The sequence below is a fragment of the Nesoenas mayeri genome, assembly GCF_963082525.1.
Source record: "Nesoenas mayeri genome assembly, chromosome: 1".
In the NCBI taxonomy this organism is placed as follows: Eukaryota; Metazoa; Chordata; class Aves; order Columbiformes; family Columbidae; genus Nesoenas; species Nesoenas mayeri.
Window position 1 is genome coordinate 87385128 of NC_137541.1, and position 20471 is coordinate 87405598.

A 20471-nucleotide genomic window follows, 5' to 3' on the forward strand; every position below is an offset into this window, starting at 1 on the left:
GATTTTAGCTGGTGTAAGAAATGTTGCTGATTTAATTTAGCTATATTAGTGGAAACCATCAATATTACAGAAAACGTAGTACTCTGATTATGATGACAATTATTAGTTTGTCAACTCTTCTAAAAATGACAGATCCTGTACATTTTGGTGTAAGAGAGTGACTCAAAATGTACACGTTGCAGAAATCTAAACAGCAGCATAATCAAAGTGATGTTCTTGCATAACAGCCATTCCAATTTCAACTGCCTTTTGTTTAAGCTGACAATTTTACCTTTATTTTCAAAGGGAGATAGAAAAAAAGGAGAGAGAATACCAGTGAGAAGTTCTGAAGAGTAAATTTCATGCCATAGTTTAAGTAAAATCTGAATTTTTGCTTCCAGAGAAGAAAGTCTACACTTAAGAACTGTGATGCATATGTAGATGTACATATATGGTGACTTATTTTTTATCCATACTGGTCTTATCCAGGTTTTTTGCTCAATAAGGGATAAAATTGATACAATTTTAGCAGGCATTATGTCCTTTTTACCACTAACCCCAGGTTTTCTTTTCTCTCTTGCTCTCTATCAATCTTATTCTGTCTCCCCCACTTGAATCCTAGAGTGCAGTCATCACCTCTGATATGATTGAGATGATTTTCTCCAATAGTCCAGAACAGCAGCTTTCAGCCACTCAGAAATTCCGAAAGCTTCTTTCTAAAGGTAAGAGCTGAATTTACCTGGAGAAAAATCTGGAAGTGTCTCTGGCATACATTTTTACTTTGACAGTAATAAAGATTGAGTTTCATACAGAAATATCTGTATGAAGCTCTGTTTTGCAAAATGTCAGCAGGGCGTTTGTAATAGTCACTTCTGTTCTTGAAATTTGTAATGCAGATGCATTGTCCACTCCGAAATGGAAGTTTAAATGTAGGCAGTGTCTCTATGGTTCAAATATACTGATTTACTGAAGTTGAGCTCTGCATGTGTGCATGCCAAAGTGACTTCACAGAACTGCCGCTGTGAAGTTGGTCTGCCTAAATTACTGAGTGTGTTAGTGTTTTGAATCATGTTACCTCATTACATCAGAAGTTAAGAGGGAGTTGTCTTATGGTGACAGATAGTAAAAGGTAAAGCCGTATTGTAGGAAAAGAACACAGTCTCAGAAAAGAGGAGTTGGTATCTCATTGGATATTATTTTGATGTGGTAATTTGAGACCTTCCTTACCAAGAAATGTATGTATCTAACTTTGCTTTTCATTTTAAATAGAACCAAATCCCCCAATAGATGAAGTCATAAGCACGCCAGGAGTGGTGGCCAGGTTTGTGGAGTTCCTCAAGAGGAAAGAAAATTGTACATTACAGGTATGCGAATATAAAAATATATTTATCTTTCTATATTATGAAGGCATTTGGTGGTGCAGATTAGGTAGAAAAAAAATCAGTGGTTTGCTTAATTAGCTGTTTTTCCTCTCTTTTTCTTTACTAGAATAAAAAAGGTGTTTTACCTTAAGGATTTCTAGCAAGATCTCTGATGGAGACAGAAAAGAGAGACCTCTGAGTAGTATTGTGTGATGGCTGGGATGGGGTCTTTACACTGATTTTTCTCATATTAAAAAAATAGAGTTTGAAATGTGGACCTCAACAGATGAAAAACTATTAAGCTAAACTTAAGTGATTTTTTTGTTACTAATTTGAGACAGCTTGAAGTCTTTAGAATTATAGCTTAGATTTTTTTATTAGATTTTTAAAAGTTTAGAATTAGAATTATAATGCACTTGGAACTTATTTGCTTTGGTTTGAAAAACTAAATTGTGTCTGCTACAGTGGAGGTTAATTTGTCTTGGATTTACTTCTTGGAACTTTGTTTCATTTCAAGTTGTCCTTTTTTCTGATCAGAGTTCTTTCTTCTAGGCTAGCAGAAAATGGAAGAAAGTGCATCGTCTAGTAAAATAAAAAAAAGTTAACAGATAACCATCAAATAAAATATATAGGTTATAATCAGTGTTCTTTCAAATGCATAAGGCAACAAGTTTGTTAATGCCATATGAAATCCAAATCTTGATGAGTGGAGATACGCAAAAAATAGATACCTCTTCTCTAATGTGTAATAAAAAAGTGTAATTTATAGGAATTACTTTTAAAATTGATACCCACAGAATTCCAAAGGTCTTTTAACTACTTTTAAGGAGTCTATGGACAGTAATTAGCAGTATGTATCAGATTTAAGCCAGTTTATTGGTTTGCAGCTCCTGTGGAAAGTTTTAAAATAACCTGATATTAAAAAAAAAAAAAAATAATGTCTTTTTAACTTGTACGGCCTCTAGCAGGAGACCTAAGACAGGCAGATGAGGGGAAACAAACTTATAATATTTTAAGGACATATTTGAATAGGAAGGGGAAATAAGGGTGCAGATAAATCTCTGGTTTAATAAACTTCAAAGGCAGTCATAGACTCAAGCAAACTCTCATTGCCTTACTGGTATAACAGGTATTGTATTGATTTTTACATGGAAAGAGCAAAAAACAAAGTTGAAAATTACAAACTTGTCCTAAAGAGTTTGTAACAAAGCATTGAAGATATAAACCCAAGTACATTGCTCTTGATATTCCATTCCAATTGATTAATTTTCCTTCATTTTGCCAAATCTGTCTGCCTGCTTGGTGGTTGAGGGTCTGCAGCCAGATTTTGGAATTCCTATTCTTGGCATTCCTGGCTCTAGCCTACCTGTAAGAGGAAAGGATTTTCAACTCGTTCAGGAAACACAAGTATTTTTGTTTTTCCAGATACTACAGCTGCTTGTATGGTGGATTGAATGTGGAATCTCGTCCATGTTAGTGTACTTGGAACTTTATGTGATTTTTATACTCTCTTTTATTTCAATAGAATATCCAGTAAAAACTGAACTTCTGTTATCAGTGATAGGAAGGCCTAATTTGTCTGGAATTCCTCTGTGCAGTTTTTTTCTCAGTGATTTCAAGACTTAAAAAAGTTCCCTTTTTCTTTGTAATCTTTTTAAACCATACATGAAACTTTGTCCCATGTTAAAAATCTTTCTGTAATGGGGAGAGAGAACAATACTAAACAAATACCAAGATCATCCCTTGGATGAGGCTTTCTTCCTGTTAATTAATTATCATAAAGTATTTTGTTTTTCTAACCTTTGTCATTTGCATGTGGCTGTTCCTTAGTTTATACGTCCTGGAGCATCCGATGTCTATAGTGGAGAGGAGGAGGAACTGTTGTTACTTTCTGTAACTTACACCGTCTAAAATGTTAAGTGGTGCTCACACAAAGGCATCTAATTCAGCCTTGATTATACTTAGATGTTAGGAAGAGCTCAGTTTCACAGACTTTCGTTGCACAAAAGATGGGGAGATCTTATGATTAGCTCGTAAACAAAACTTATTTTATAAATAGTTGAAGTATACATTTGAGTGAGAAGAAGTACCTGCTATTTGGTTTTAAATTTGATTAGTCTGTTTATAAATAGTGTTTCTTCTCAGTTATGAATGGGTGACTGGAGAGAGCGTGAGTCTCTGAATTGTGAATAGTTCAGCCTGCTGTCCTCCATTAGGAAGCCAAAAGGCAAGTTAGAAACCTCTGTGGTTGAAAGATTATTAATAATTCTATTGCACTGTATCACAAAACATTGGATATTAGCTTCAGACAAAGTAAAATTACAGGAAAGCAAGTACATTTCATGTTGACTTTAAGCATTAGCCTGAACCTTTTGCTTGTAGTTCGTTAATGATGAGTCTTGCAGTTTTGACATGGTGTGTTTCTGCTTTAATGCAGCCCATACTCTTTATGTATTACAACGATGTATTTTGGAATCATTTATTCTGATCACATCTTATCAGATGATAATTTCTCCTTTAGTTGGTCAGTAGGGCAAGATTTATTGTATTTTTAAAACTGAAGTCTCAATATTAGCATTTAAAAATTAAAGCATTACAAGCCTAGGCTTAATTGTTGAGTTCTCATTTCAGGATTTTGTGTGTCTCCATAGCAGGAGTTGCTTTTATGATTAAATCCTAAGTATAATTCTGTGCTGCTCTACAGAGATAGCTAGTCTTGGAAAGTATATCAGGATTTTCACTGCAATACTGCTGGATCAGCATGAGTTTAATAAAAATCATTAGTAATGTCAAAATCAGTCATTTATAGCACACAACTTTACATTTTTGTTTGTTGATTTTTTTTGCCTTTTCATTCAACTTTTAGCTGTCTTTTAATTCTCTAGATTCTGGATGTATCTGATAGGACTTAAATTTGCTAGTGTAGTGTAATAATTTTTGGACTAGCAAGCATGCAGAAATCTACCAGGTAAAGTTTTATGAGGTTGGTATCAGGTATTGTTAAAATTTGCAGTTCAGCTAGAATAAAATCAGTGCTTTTGCAAGTTGAGATTAAAAGAATGTTAAATTACAAAAGAATTTAAATCAAAAGGCACAGTGTTGATGAGGATCTCAGTTTTGCTTTGAGTCTTGAATAAAAGCATCACACTAACTCTTGGCAGCGGTACTGATCACCAGAGGTGGAGAGGAGTACTTTGCTGTAGTTGCAGAGTTCTACCAGAATGTGATCACAAAGTTGTTCTTTTTTTTTTTTTTTTTCCAAATCTCCATTCCTGTGTACTTTTGTTGTTTCATTTTTTTTTTTAAAGCCTTTTATTTGCTTTATTTCCATCAAGTTTTGTCAAACAATGTTGGTAGTGTTTTTATTTGTGCATCTTCAGGAATATCATTGCTGAGTCAGTGAATGCAGGTTTCAGATGTGTTATGGGAAGGCCCATTTTTTGTGTATAGGTTCTTAGCCAATAACAAAAGGCAGTAGAACAGACCCAAGGTGTATAATTCCATAGAAAACAAACAAACAAAAAACCCCATGAAAGCAAACCTGATCTTATTCTCATAAGGAACTTCTGTGATTTTTTTATTTCAAGTGATATTGATAACTCTCAACTCTGATTCTGATTCTCACTATGCAGATTGTCTCATGCTTTCCCTACGGCAGTTCTTTTTGTCTTTAAAAGATATTTGGTCTTTGTTTTTGGTGTGGCACAGAAGGCTTCTAGTAAACTTTCATTTGTATTCTGTTTTCCAGTTTGAAGCTGCATGGGTGTTGACAAATATTGCCTCGGGAAATTCCCTTCAGACTCGAATAGTGATCCAAGCAGGAGCTGTCCCCATCTTCATAGAGCTGCTTAGTTCGGAGTTTGAAGATGTACAGGAACAGGTAAATATTGAGAATGGTGTTGAGGTTTTTTATGTGTCTGGTGGTTTGTGGTGGGGTTTTCTTTGTTTTCTCTGTTTGCCTTCGTTTGTTTTGGTTTTGTGTTTTTTATTTTTGCCTTCCCCAGAAGGGAATAAGGCTATCCTGTACAGAAAGCCTTTACGGGAACTGTAGTGTTTGACACTTTTGCAGAACAGTCCCTTTCTACCTGTTACGGAAGTTTATTTTCCTTAAGTTTCCCATAGCAGAGACTCAGGTATGGATTCCAGGAATTCTTCTAGAATAAATAATGTTTTTGCAAGATACAGTGTAGAGCAGCTCGATCTGGGTTTTTCCTGAAGAGGGACCCACAACAGAAAGAAACTTGGACAATTATACCCCCACAGTCCAAGCCACCACCCCTTGTGCATCGCTCTGGGTCAACTGCAAAATTAGTGTCTGAGGTCTCCCTGTTCTTCATTGGATCTCTTTGTTTTTGTCAGGCAGGCTGTCAGTCAAAGTTCTGACCTTCTGTTGCTATTTTGCACGTGCAGCTGGAGAAAATAAGTTCTTGGTAACAGCCAAAACATTCTTCTGTTAGACACTGTTTTGTTCCTTTACTGACCTCCAGGAACGCAGCTCTTAGTATCTTCTAGCTTGAAGACTCTGAGGCTTTTTCTAGTTAAAGAAGCAGAAAGTTCAAAGGTTCACAGCTTGCAGAAGTTATGCTAAGCCAATTTACTTATGCTAAGTGAATTCTATATAAGCAGTTTCTAAACAAGTTCTATAAGAAATGGTATACCCAATAATTCAGTAAGCTAAGGCAGTCTATTCCCTAACATACCTTTTATGTGTTAAGATGTCTAAGCAAGTATTGTATATTTCTTTTTTCTGGAGATGATATATTTAACCACAGCCAATGGAGTAATGCATTTTGATCTCTAACAGTTTAATATTTTTCTGTATATTGAGACATTCAAGACACCTTGTTTAAAAATCATTACTTTAGAGGTGCAGAGTTCATGCTTGTTGCTCCTGAAGAGTGGAAATTATAGTTTGTTCTCTCCAGAGAAAATTATAGTTTGTGCTGTATGTTCCTTACAGAGTAGATGAGTAAGGCCCAAAGGGATCAGTGTAAAGCACAGACCAAACATTTGACTCGGTAATTTCCACATGAGGTCCGTAACTTGTGTTTGAACAAGGATATATTTCAGACATATAATCTTGCTTTGAAGACTTACGGTGTTGAAATATTAATCATATTAACAAATAGATTTTCACTTAATATTAATCCTAACTTGAAAATATGTACCTTAACTGTACAAATTTGTCTAGCTTTGGGTCCAGGTATTGGCTTTTGTTTCATTTTCTACTCAATTAGTAAGCTGTCAGTTTTTTCCTATAGCTGTTTACAGACCATAGCTTAAGCTTTTCTTGAGCATATGAAATTAAGCTCTGAATTCTTATTATGAGGGTATTCCTGTGGTGGTTGGTTTTTTTGTGACCCTTGTCTGAACATTTCTTGGTTCAATATCTTTTTGTGATGGTGAAATTACAAGCATTGGATATTCCAGTAGCACTCTTCCAGCAATGCTGTTTTTGGAGATAGTACCTCATTTTCATTTCTACTTGATAGTTTGATGTGTAAATATCCAAGATGTCTTTGCAGACTCTTTGCCACAGAAGCTGGCTTCAAGCTCAGGTTAGGCTGATTATCCAATATGATCCGTTGTTCTTTTCAGAATCACTGACTGCCAGGGTTCAGTTCTCCATCCTGTAAGTGTGACCTCTATTCTCTGTTCCTAGATATCTGACCTTGCATTTGGCTGTATTGAGATGCATGATTGGAGAAGTCCCAACTCATAAGCATTGGATTGCTTTGTGTCACTTGCCTTTCTCTCTTTTAGCTGGCTCAGAATGTACCATCTGTACTTAAGGTTGCCTAACATTTTCCACCAGAAAGACAGATTTTTTTTTTTTTCCTCAGTTGATTTTAGCTTTGTAGTTCCTCCACTCGGCAACTTTCCATTTTCAGTGGTCTGTCTCAGGTTGAATTATTTTGGAAAAGGGTTTTTTCAGAGAAATTGAATTCAGATGCTTGAGTAAATGATACTAAAGGAAATAAGTGAGCAGTTTTGTCTAATTTTTTTAACTTTCTTTGAGGAAATGAGTCTCTTTTGTAAACTAGAAATGTGATAGGGAGCTTGCCAAAATGAGAGATAAATGCTGTGTTCTGCCCATGTGAAAATCCATCCAGACTTGGCACTGAAACTGATGGCATTAGTTTCCAAATTCAGCCATCACTTGTACAGTGCTGTTCCTGCAGAATGGTTCGTTCTTTGAGTGTGGTAAGGGCTGCTCCATTTTTTGCTTCTAATGATCTTCTGTGCAAGAGCTAATCTTTTTATTAGGTTGTTATAATCTCTGCTGATGTTCAGAGAGCAGGTGGGAAGAACAAACATGTTTAGAATGAGTTGTGCAGCCTTCAGCATCAAGATATGTGAATTAACAGAAGGGCCACAGTTAAGTAGTTTATCCGTCTTCTTCCCCCTCTGCCTCTTCATAAGCTGCTGACATATTGAAGTTCAGATAGCAGGCAGGCAGAGTGGGTTATAATTAGTGGAAAATATTTTTCTTGTGTAATTGAGGTGCTGAATCTGTGATCTCTCTGTTACCAGTAAGTCTTTAAATACCACTTATGAATTGCTCTGTAGTAAGTTGTGCTAAAGAAGGAAAATGTACCACTGTGAAGTGTTACCTACACCCTTTCATGGTGGGTTTCTGTGCTGCAGGTCTAGAGGTTGCAGCCCTGCACCCAGCTGACTTTGAGTTTAAGGCAGGCCAATGTGAAAGAAATTGTTTTTTCCATCAGCTTTTAATAACTCCAAACACTTCACCATTATATCAACTGAAAGAAAAATTAAAAGCATTAAGCACTTGAATGTTAGCTATTGTACTTTTGCATTACAGGATAGCATTAGTACACGGTTGCATAGTATTTTTCCAGATGACTCTTGTCTCGTTTAGTATATTTACAGATGGTTGGCCTGGTAACAAATCAGCAGGTTGTGAACGAGGCTTTTATTTGTTGAACCGTGGCCCTGTCTGTTAAAATTGGAACACATTGTGGTGAATGAAGGAGAAAAGGGAAGGGATTTGTGTGATAAGGCAATTGCAGGTTCCTGAGATAAATGTATCTACCAATTAGTGTCCCATGCTGGACAGTACGCTTGTGTCGGTTTTCAGTAAGTAGATACTAGTTCTGTGCTTTTTGAATGCTCAATGTGAAATATTTGCATTTTGTTTTGTAGTTGAGGACAACTTGGGACTTCTGCAAGTGACTTTAGCACTTAAGTCTGTGTTTTGAGCACATCTGGTCCTGGGCTTCTCAAGCTGGATTTCTGAAACTGGAAGATATTTGGCCATAGTTTTCTCCCCTGCAAAATGATGATTCTTATCTTCTCTCACAGTACTACTTTGAAGACTATTATTTGCAAGCAAGTGTAGCAAATTATAAAAATACAGGAAAATATGGAAAATATAACTGTGTGTTCAGGGCAGATAGGCCAAAAGCTAGCCTTACAACTATATGGTAAAGGATGAATGGGAAAATAAATGTTGAAGGCTGCGTTTAGTAATCCATTTGTTGTGCTAGGTGGGATAGTAATTCTGTAGAAGGAAATGTAAGTAGTAATACAATTTTGAATATATATCATAGCATAAACTAAAAAATAAAAAGTAATATTAAATATTATTTTACTTTGGTTTACTGGCTAATCATTATCCACTGTTTTTGTCTTACAGCAAGTCTTACAGACTTGCATAATTTAATTTATCTTTTATTTCAAACTTCCCTGAGCAGTTGCTTAGGAACAGATACCAATTTACTTTACCTGTTAGTGATTTTACCAATGGTTATTTTTCATATTTATAATCCAGTTTTAATCTAATGTGTTGCACTGTTCCTTTTGCATATGTTAGTTCCTGAGTCTAGTGTGATTCTAAATCAATGGCTATATATATAAATCTGTGTGAGGGGATCTTTATAACGATGTTTATTTAACAACATGTATTTTAATGAAATGACATAGTTTGTCTTTTTACAAGATCTGTTAACCCATTAAGCTATGCAGACTGACATTTAATTACCCTGCCATCCTTTAGGTCTTCTCTTTCGTTGTTTGCATTGTGTATCAGTCTTTCTCAGATGTTCACTGTGATCGGTGGCCAAACCATTTGGCATCTATTTTTCCCACCAAAGAAATTGAGTTTATGAGAGAAGCTGTATTTTAATTTTTTATGAAAAACACTTTGGTTACATCTCCCTCCACCTTGTTTCTCTTTTTGGTGTACTGTTTGTCTTAGCCTTCTTCCACTTACCACAACTTTTTCTTCCCCAAAACTTCTAAAAATTTAGATTTGCCAGCCTGAAATAATTTATATTGAAGGATTCCATCAAAACCCTTTAGACACGCTTAAGGTTGATCTAGCTTCAGCAGTGTCTTAGCTGCATTTCTTTCCTAGAGTGCTCTTGTTGAGGTATTTAGAACCCAGATGTTAACTTGAGTTTCCTTGGTGAACACTGAATTTCCTTCAAAAAACTGTGCAAAGTGTTATGGTCCCTGTCTGAGATGAATGAGATTGTCTCCCAGTGACAGATATGTGTCTTTGTGCTCGGCTAGACAGCCAGTAGCAGGAGCATCTCCAGCTGCCCTGTTCCCCTTTGGGAACGTTTGTATTTTCAGCTAAACCAACCACCTTGTTTCTCCCTCAGTATTTTTCCATTTCTAGTTGTATTGCTGTTCCTTTTGGTAACCCTCATTTGTTTGGCTGCAATGGCCTCTGAGTCTGATGTCTAAGTTCTGTTTGGCTTTTACATCAGCAGTCCTACTAGCTAGGTTTTAGTAATCAAAATCAGGAAAGCCAGTTGAGACATGAGTATGAGCTACTTTCTCTATTTGGGTGGGTGAGATGTGAAGAGTAAGAAACTATGATCACACCAGCCACTGAAAGAAGGGTGTTTCTTTCTTGGGACATAGTAGAAGTCATCTGCTAGGAATCTGGCTGTCTGGTATCCTTCCTTGTGCCCACTAATCCAGTCATGTTTGCATGCAAGCTGATCTTCACAGTCTCCATCCCAGCATTAGATCAATTTCCCAAGTCAGTGGCCAAAAGTAGAGAAAGTGTTGATTCTCACTTCCTAGTATTTCTTTTCCACCAGGAGGTACAGACTTTACACACTGGTGGTTGGTTTAGCACTTGCTTTAAATGTCCAAAGCTCTAATGAAGTAATGACTGAGAGGCATCAGAATCCAGAGGAAAGTGGAGGGTGGTCAGAAAGCACATGGATTATTCACAGAAGGCACCATATGGCTCAATAATACTCCACAAAACTTGCACTTTCTTGTTATTGACTACTGAAGTTGCTCGGTACTGCAGTAAAGAGCACTGGAGTTTAATAATGAGTAAAATAAACTGGAAACCTGCAACAGTCCCTACTCCACTATTAGTAGTAAATGGAAATTTATAGCAGCCTATGAAAATGGATGCTGTCAATTGGCAAGGCAGGATTGGCATTTTCAGTTTGCACACATCTGTGCTACCTAAGATGCTTGTTAAAAAGTCAGACTACAAATCTTAAAGTTACAGGTTCTTTTCATCTTCAGCTCTGGATGTGGATGCTGGAAAGTACTGTTTTTTAAAAATCATTATTATTTTTTTAAAGTTTTTTTTTTTTTATTTAATGAACTCTGAAATTAACTGAAATTAAATATCCTTTTACCTTTGCAATTATCCAGAAAAGAAGATAAAAATATTTGGGATATGTAGAGTGAAGCCAAAACGTTATGGCAGACAAGCCATTTGCATCTTAAGAAGTGCACAAAACAAAAGAAGCAATGGAAATAAATGAACATTATTCAGAAAAACCCTGAAGAGCCTTGTTATTGTTCACATGTCCTCTGTGGGGGCCATGGTGAAGCTTTGTATGTACAACAGTATCTGACAAGAAGAGTTTAAATGAGCTCGAGTTATGTTCGTCACTTGTCTGAAGAGCTGAAATAATTCCTTAAGGAAAGATACCTTCCTTGTTAAACAGAACTGTGCATACTTTTTGAAGGTATTTTGATTTCTCTGCATCTTGTACATTGGCAGTCATTAGCATTACAAGGATTTCTTGCAATATCCTCTCTTAACTGGTCCTGTGATACCAGACTACTCAGCCAGACTACTCTTACCTTAAAAAGTAAGAGGAGGAAAGCAGTAGTGATGTTATTTGACTCCTCTGGTCAGACTTTTTGATGTGAGATTTGCTGTTGCAAAACCAGTCTGTCATTCAGGGTCAGAATGGGTTCCTGGATTAAGTGATTATCGCTGTTGTCAACCCTAAAAATAGGTATTACTATAATGACAGAAACAAAGTCCATAGACAAGCGAAATACAGCTTCCAGGGCTGGTTTAATGTGTGTAAGCATGTCCAGGCAAGGAGACTGTATCTTCACACAAAGTTACCCACATGTTCAATAAGGAAATAATTGCAAATTCTAACTTTTCACCTTACATGTTTTTAAAAGATCTACAAGTTTAGAACTAGGTGAAAACTTTGATTAATTCCTTAGGCTTCTCATTGCTGCAGAAATAATATCCAAGCATTGCAGTGAACAACAAATGTGGCTTCTAACAGTTCTAACACAAATGATATTTTGCAGGATGCGGCGTGTGTTCTGTCTCTTAGGCTAAATATTTCCAGTAGGTGCATTCTCTGTCTTGAGTGCATGAGGCTTCCTGACCTAAGGTTATACTTTTATTTCAGATAAACCATTGTCACAACAGTTGTAAAATAATAAGAATGGGAATGAAAAATAAGTTTTTATTATGAAGATCAGTTGGGGAGGGGGATATTGCATAGTAGATGGCTTTGCTTTTTCACAGCAAAGGTCAGTGTAGCCTAGTGCCCTGTCTCTGCCTGTGACTGACAGCAGAAAACTGGAAAACAGTAGGAGAACAAAACAATCCTTCCCCAGAATAGTCTCCTCATTTCTTAACTTGCAGTTTACGGACTTGTGATTGATCGATCTCTATGGTGTTATTGGTAATACCAGTACAGAGGAGAACTGTTTTCACTTTGTATCTAGCAAGCTGACATCTGTATCTACATTTTGTATATACATTTTGTTATTTGGTTTTAACTGTATTAATTTTGCAGAAACTTACTAGTGTTTTCAGGCCTCAAGTGGTTGGAGGAGGCTTTTGGAGGCTGTTTTTTAAAAAGTTGCATCTTTTTTTCCACATTTAAAAAACGTCTTGCAGTAGAAATTTAATGCAACAAATCAATTGACATCCTATCGATATTGAATAAATAAGCTTATTTCAAATTATATGAGAATTTCCTTTAGGTAACAAATTTGGCTTATTCTGGTTTTTTTGGTGTTTTTTTTTTTTTTCTTTAGATGGGTAATTTATTTCAAATAGAGATACAGAGAGAAAAATGTTTATTTTGTGTGGGGAACTTCTGTGTGTTCAGTTGGAGAAATAGTTATACACTGTGATGCACTTCACTGCAAATAAATACAGTCATCAACTGAAAAGAAACTAGGGGATGACATGCAGGTACTGTCCATGATAAACAGGATTGCTTTTATCCTCTCTGTGCAGTATTGGAAGTGTTTACAATGATTGTGTAGACATTGTATGGGTCTTACTAAATAAACATATATGCCTAATGCCTATTTATTTGATGTGACACTTAGCCCTCTGCTACCTTGAAATAAATAGCAAATGTGAGTTTCATACAATTTCTTGTGTGACAAAATATTGTCTATAAATCTCATGGAATTAATCAAATGGCTTTTATACTTCATATAGACTTATTTTTAATTTTTTCCAGTTATAGGTCTCGTACTAGTGGACAGTGATATCAAAAAGACCACTTGACCCAAACATATAAATGAAAAACAATTAAATCTTTTATTCTCATCATATTACAGAAGATGGATTTCATACTTCTTTAATTATCTTTTGGTGTTGTAGATATTTTCTTCTTAAAATTAAGGGTAACAGTAGTACTGATGTCCAAGGGGTAAAATATCTGTCCTTGCACTTTGTCATGCATATGTCTTAATAGACAACACTGGTTCTGTCTTGTATAGTTTTCTCGTAAAGAATATATGCCAATGCCCACCTGAACTCTTTGGTTCTGAATATTGGTTTATCTTGCATATAGATTCTCATTTTCATCTTAGTTGGTGTCAACATTCTTAATATGACTGTGTAAACAATGCATGCTTTTATGGCTTCTTAGGAAAGACTCATATGGGCTGTTCTACACAAAGGTTTTTGGGTAGATAAAAACTTGCTTGACCTGTACTGTGAATATCTGGACTTGAACCAGCTCTGAATCAGGAGGAGTGTAGAATTAGTGTGTTACTAAGCCTCTTATATTGTGGACAGAGCAAGGTTATGTCTGCCTGCAAGGTCTTTGGAAACATACATTTTGACTGTTTTGATATTCCTCTTAGATCTGTGTAAATATTCCTGAATCTCATAGTGAGTTTGGGTGTATATATGTAATACTCAACCAGAATGCATTCCCCTTTTGTATGTTGACCAGGATCTAACAGTGAGAACAGAGTATCTCCCACTCTAATACATATACTAAACTGGTTGAATTGTGACAATGAAAGCAATTACAATTCTGTTTTTCATTGCAGGCAGTATGGGCTCTTGGCAACATTGCTGGAGACAGCACAATGTGCAGAGACTATGTATTGGACTGTAATATCCTGCCCCCTTTATTGCAGTAAGTCTGTTTAAAATATTTTCCAGAATTTTGCTTGAGTGTCTGATAAGACTGAAGTTTGTTTTTTGCCTTGACGACGACTACTACTACTACTACTACTAAAATGATTTTTTTCATTGTGGATTAATCAGACTTTTTAATGGGGTCTCCAGAACTGCTTTTATAATAGAGCTAAAGTGTAAACATATTTTAGGAACAGCTAAGCTGGAACTATTTTATTCTACAGAGTGGGTGGATGCCTGAGCTTATTATAGAGTCATAGAATAATTTAAGTTGAAAGGCACCTCTGGAGGTCATCTAGTCAAGCCCTTTTTTCATAGCAGGTGAGATCAGATTAGATTACTCAATTACTTAACCAGTCGAATTTGGAATGTCACAGGTAGATTCTATAACCTGTTGTAGCATTTGACCATGGCATGGTGAAAAACAATGTTCTGATACCTAATCAGAATTTCCTGTGTTCTACTTTGTGACAGTTGCCTCTTGTCCTGTTACTGCACACCTTTGAGAAGGATCTGCCTTCCTCTTTTCTGCATCTACCTGTTAAACAGTTGTAGGCAGCAGTTATATCTCCTCTCACATAGTCTCCTGCTAAGGCTGAACAAATCTAGGTCTCAAACCCTCCAATTGTGTGTCGTTTTTCTAGTCCACTAATTGTGTTGATGGTCCTTTGCTGAAGGACTGTATTATTGCTCGAACAGCAACACCATATTGTGTTATAATGTCTGAATTAGGAATACTTAGTCTCTGTCCTTTGCAAACTCTGTTTGCAGCACTGGAATTCTCCAGTGCTTTATAAAGACATTGGTACAGTGTAGGATGGCTATGAGAAAAGAAATCGAGCTGTTACAATTGTGGAAAAACTGGGTCTTCCATGAGTACATTCCTCCTGGGCCAAAGAGCACTATGGCTAGTCATTTCTAAGCTGCCAGGAAAATGCCTTGTTTAGAGGCTTCACACAGTGTTTGACTTAATTAACCAATGCCACAGACATTATTGTCTGTGATAGGATTGATCTACGAGAAAGAGACGCACAGTGTACCAGTGGCTGCTGCACCTTTGGTCAGTCCTGATGTGAGAGAGCAGTTTTGGTGTGCAGATCTCATGAAGGTGTCAGTATTACAGTTCATCACATCATTTAGCTTCCTGTGTCTTACTGAGCAGAAGATGGAACCCTGCAGCTGGTGTGTGGATGCCACCCCTTAACAACTGCAGAAGGAGACTTGTTTGGGGTGGTCTGTAGGATCAAGTCCTGACAAGAACCCAGTGGGCAAGGCTCTCACATGCTGGGACTGGAGCCAGTGTGCACAGAAAGTCCGTGAACTGTGCTTGCTGTCAGATACATAGCTCTTCAATGTTGGGGAAACCCTAAACCTTATTATATGCATTTTCTGAGGGCAGGTTTTGTTCTGCTTCACTAGTGAACTTAACATACAAAAGTGTAAAAGTAAAGTTGATAGTCTGCAACTGACATAAAAATGCATTTCCATGAAGAGGGTACTCTCCAAAACTACCTGCCTATCTTTTCACTTAGAATAATTTTGTCACAGTTCCTGTGCCTTTGGAATGTTAATCTGCTGTGTTAGTAGCTAAGCGATTAAATGAAGATACTTTTAGGGTAATGATTATTGTTGGAATACTAGGATTCATGTGTCTAACATGTATGTTAGTATCCAGCCACCAAGCATGTTTTTTCTCAGGATGTATTTTTCACAGGAAAAAATTAGCATATTTTGACCTGGTATGAGTAAAAACGTTGGCCCGAGTGTATTTTAATGATTCATGCCGTTGACTCTACAGCATTGCCTGGCTTTCATTCTATTTATTTATTTCTTTATTTATTTTTAAAGCAAAGGTTGGAATTTTTTGTGTGTTTGTTTTAGATTGCTTTCAAAACAAAACCGTCTCACTATGACTCGAAATGCTGTATGGGCTCTATCCAACCTCTGCAGAGGGAAAAATCCTCCTCCAGATTTTGCCAAGGTAAGAAATGTTTGAAAGGAAATGCATTGCAAAGTGATGGTATCCAAGTAAGAAATCAGGTTTGTGAAGTTTAAACTAAATAACAGAAATATTTCAGAATTTATCCAAAACAATGTATGGGCTTCTTACAAATGGTATTTTTGAATGTATTTAGTCCATTAGGCAAGTGTTCACAACCACTGTTTTTATATTGTTGCCTCCTAACTTTTTGTTACTGTACTGGAGATGACCATCCCACAGCAGAACAAAACATCTTGGCTGCTGTAGTGAAAAGTATGGCACATCTTAGTGGGCAAGTAGGAGTTTAAGTTGCAAGGCATTGTAGTGTAGAGGCTGAAGAATTCTCATAGTGCTTTTCTGCTGGCAGACTCCTCTGTGTTTGTGTAGCACCAGCTCTGCACAGAAGTGTTACCTCCATCTGAAATCTTCTGAATATTGAACCTTGGAATGCCAGTGCCTCATACTATAATGTCACATACAAAATTAACTGACATGTTAATAGATCATCTGACTCTTATTTTCACAATGTATGTATCTCTTCTTAATGTCTTACAGGTTTCACCTTGTCTTAGTGTGCTTTCCTGGCTGCTCTTTGTCAATGATACAGATGTGTTAGCTGATGCCTGCTGGGCTTTGTCTTACTTGTCTGATGGCCCCAATGATAAAATCCAGGCTGTGATTGATGCAGGAGTCTGCAGAAGACTTGTGGAATTGCTGATGTAAGAAATTTGTTCTGAGCAAATGCACTATCTGCTCTTTTCCCTAAAACCAAGGTTCCAGCAATAGGAAGTCTGATTAGACATGTCTTGAAACATAATAATTTCCAAAAAGCAAGATTTGAGTTTTAATTTTACCTGTTTGTGTTTAGTCTTTATTTGTCATGAATAACAGAAACAATGGAATTTTCCTTGTACTAATTTTGCTATTTCTTAAGAGATTCTTTTTTTTCCCCCAGCACCTAGCAGCAGCATTTTTGTAAAATCAACAATATATACTGGAATTTTCACTGTGCTGTTGAGGTAGTTGTTATGATTACCTGCCAATGAAATTGCTGAAGGATATCAAAGGTAGAAATGTAAGAAATAGTGAAACTTACTAGAAATTGCAGCACCGGGAGCTTGAAATGTAAAGAATTTCCTAAACCCTTAGAGTAGAAAAGTACATGCATGCTTTAGTCAGTAAAGTGTACTTATGGGAGTTGGGGTCAGAGAGACTGGCCTTATTCTGAGCCATTTCTTCAGGTCTGAGAGAAGTACCTGGACCATTTAGTTACCTAAGAACAAGAAATAATGGTTTTCAGTGATTGAAATAAAAGACTATTAAGGCTTTTAAGATTAAAGCAAATTTTATGCTGGATTAACAAATAGAATGTATTACCTAAGGTAACTTCATGGAAAGATTTTCATTTGAGAAAAAAATTCCTTTCTTCACCCTTCTTATTCCAAGCCTGATTTAACAATGATTGGAGTGGGATGCATATGATGACAGAAGATGATCGAACAGCTGTGTGGGGTCATGATTGAGTTAAACACACAGCTTCTGTCTGTGTTTCTGTCTCATTCTCTGCCTTTGTGCGTGCTACATTAAGTGTGTTTCATAGTTAAAGCTGATTTCTTTTTTCCTCCCAAGGATACCCTATACTCTGAAGTACTTTTAGTCTTTTAATCTCAAATTTTAATGCTGCTGAGTGATACCTAAAGACCTGAATAATTAGAAACCCTAGAAAGAGTAACTATTAGTTTAAAATTGGAGTGTTTCAATGGAGATAGGGAATGTTAAGTCATACTTAGCAGGGAAGATTTCCCCTGACTGATGGATGTTCCTTCCTTGAGGATGTAAAGATGGCGATGCTTCAGGATGGTTAAGACTTAGGTCTTTCTTTGGTAATTTTAGGCACAACGACTACAAAGTTGTATCTCCTGCCTTACGAGCTGTTGGGAACATTGTCACAGGAGATGATATCCAGACCCAGGTATGGATTCACTTTCTCCTATGTTGTACTGCTGTTCATCTTTCTGTTAGTTGTGGTAACCTCTTTACAAGCATCTCCTGTTGTTCCTTTTGAAGTTTGAAAGTGAAAGGATTGGTGACAGTAGTTGCCTCAAAACATGTGGTTTTTATAGTTTTTCTGTTCAGTCCTGAACTGTTGGTAATTCTTACATAGCTATGTCTGGGATTTGTGTGTAGCTGTGTAGTACTCTTCAAGGTATGGTGGTTTTGTTTGTTTTCTGGTTTGTTAAAGCAAGTCTGCCATCTTAGGCTGAATTTTATGCTGAATTATGTGTCATAGTAAGGCCATCAAAGGCTTGTCACATTTGATTCTGCTGACAGTTTATAATGAATATAACAAAAAAGAGTACCTGGTTAGATTTTGGATGGTATGTAACTGTCTGGGCATATATTTGGAGAAGCATTGGTAGGAGGCAGTTACTTCCACCACTGTATCAGAATTAAAGGAGCCAGGAAACTTGATGCTTCAGAGGTGCTAGGTGGTCATCCTGCTGATTGGTAGGTTTTACAAGAGACAGCAGCTCATGTCAGTTTAAAAACTGGGAGCACAGAGTCTGTGCCTTGCATATGTGTATTACCTGTTGGTGGCAGTCCCTCTTTACACATAGAGCAGAAGCTCCAGTGAAGGGCTTCTGCTGATGTTAAAGATTTTTCCCACTTTGTGCATTCTGACACTCTTTTGTGATACTCAGTTGGTAATATGAGGAAGGACAACACAGAGTAGGCCACTGCTTTTGAAACTTTACTGTCTCTTGGCCTCCATCTCTAGTTGGCAAACTAAAAAGCATGGCTGTATGGTGCAGAGCTATCTGACAAATGCACAACCAGATTGGATTGAAGTCACAGGCTCAAAGACTGGTGGGCTGTTGACTCTACTGGAGCTGATGGCAGAAATGTGATCAGAAAGTGGTAGCTGTTGTGAATGTGGAAATGTGTGCAGTGCAGGCAGGGAAATGGACATCCAGGAGGCAGTGGTGTAGCAGTTAGAGGTGTGAGGTGTAGCTGCTTAAAGTTTATGATTCCCCAATCAAAGCATTTAATTTTTCCAGGTAAATTATACTGAAGTTAAAATCCAGGTTCCTAACCTTGAGGCTTCTTTCAATGCTTATTTTTTTGTTTGTATGAATTTTGGAATTTTGTAGTCCTGTAACAATGAGATTAAAGATAAGTCAGCAGCAGCAGGACACTTTGAATATATTGTCGTTAGTGCTGGAGGAGGTTAACATGACCTTTTGATTGTTACGATATTTTTTTTGTCTAGCTGAATTGCATGGGCTCTCTTGTATTTTCTCAGTGGCTTTTGTTTTGCAGATCAGTCATAAGAATGAGGTGTGTTTTGTGATTTCATAGTTTCATTGAAAATAAAACCATAAGGGATCACTAAATTGCATGTAATGCAGGTTATTAAATACTGCATAAATCTTAGATTTCAATTCAAGAAAATGTTGAAACATTTTGTTGCACACAATTTTTTTAAGAGGAGCATACCATAAGCATTCTAGAGAACTGCTTCAGTAGGATAGTTTGATAGTCCTGCCCACAGATTACACTGTGTGCTAACGAGGGTCCAGAACTTACATAAAAATCCTTAATCAAGTGTGTGAGGTAGAAGGATTTTGATAGTTGGTATGTTTCTTAGCAAGTCAGCAACATACCAGACAGTTGCCTGAAAACTTCTCTGTACAGCCTCAGAGCACAAAGCTGCTTTTGCTTTATCTCTCCTTTCTAGCGGTTAACAATTGCTAGTGCTTGGGGATGGCCAAAACCATAGACTATGTGTGAGGAAAAAATAAATCTTTCTTGTCCCAGTAGATACCTGATAAAGTCCTGAACAATAAGCTTTGCTTTTTTAAATTTTAGTTTTGGAATGGAAAGGTTTTAGGAGTATGTGTGGAGTGAGAGCAAGAGATGAGTATGGGAATTCAGATTCCAAGATAAGAAATCATCACCATGAATCAGTTTCACACTCTTTCTTTTGACCTCTGTGAACAGACAAAAAAATTCTCAAAGTTCTACATCACACTGTGTTTCTAAGCTGCCTGCTTTTGCCATACAAGGCAAAACTACCATGTTGCTTAGTAGACTCTTCTAAATTTTTTACTTGTAAGAAGTTAGGGGTTTTTTTTTTAATTTTCTTTTTATTTTTCAGTCATTGAATCTTGTTATGCCCTTTGCTATCAAACATTACATAATTAAGCATTCTATCTTGTAACATACTTGTTCTGGGGCATTCTCTCTTTTACATCGGGGACTTAAAATCTTTATTTTGTAAATGCAGATATTCCTGCAACTTTTCTGCTCTGTACAGTTGCATTTTTTAACAGTTTTAAAATAATAATTGCCCATTCATAATGTCACTGGACACAACACTGGCACCAGTCTTCCCCACTGTGCCAGCTGCTGCAGAAAGAAGAAGTAATTGGAGCTTCCAGGTATACAAAAATATAGGAAAAAAAGAATACAGGAAAATACTGTAATCTTATTT

General features: G+C 36.7%; 1 protein-coding gene across 1 annotated transcript in view; it reads left to right on the plus strand.

Moving 5' to 3' along the window:
* KPNA1 (karyopherin subunit alpha 1) overlaps positions 1–20471 on the plus strand; it is a 53905-nt gene that overhangs the window by 16069 nt on the left and 17365 nt on the right. The window contains exons 4-10 of the mRNA XM_080339223.1: positions 602–701; positions 1249–1343; positions 5089–5220; positions 13905–13993; positions 15877–15976; positions 16532–16695; positions 17870–17948. Of these exons, the coding sequence (XP_080195349.1) occupies positions 602–701; positions 1249–1343; positions 5089–5220; positions 13905–13993; positions 15877–15976; positions 16532–16695; positions 17870–17948 (759 nt within the window). The remainder of the gene's footprint in view (positions 1–601; positions 702–1248; positions 1344–5088; positions 5221–13904; positions 13994–15876; positions 15977–16531; positions 16696–17869; positions 17949–20471) is intronic.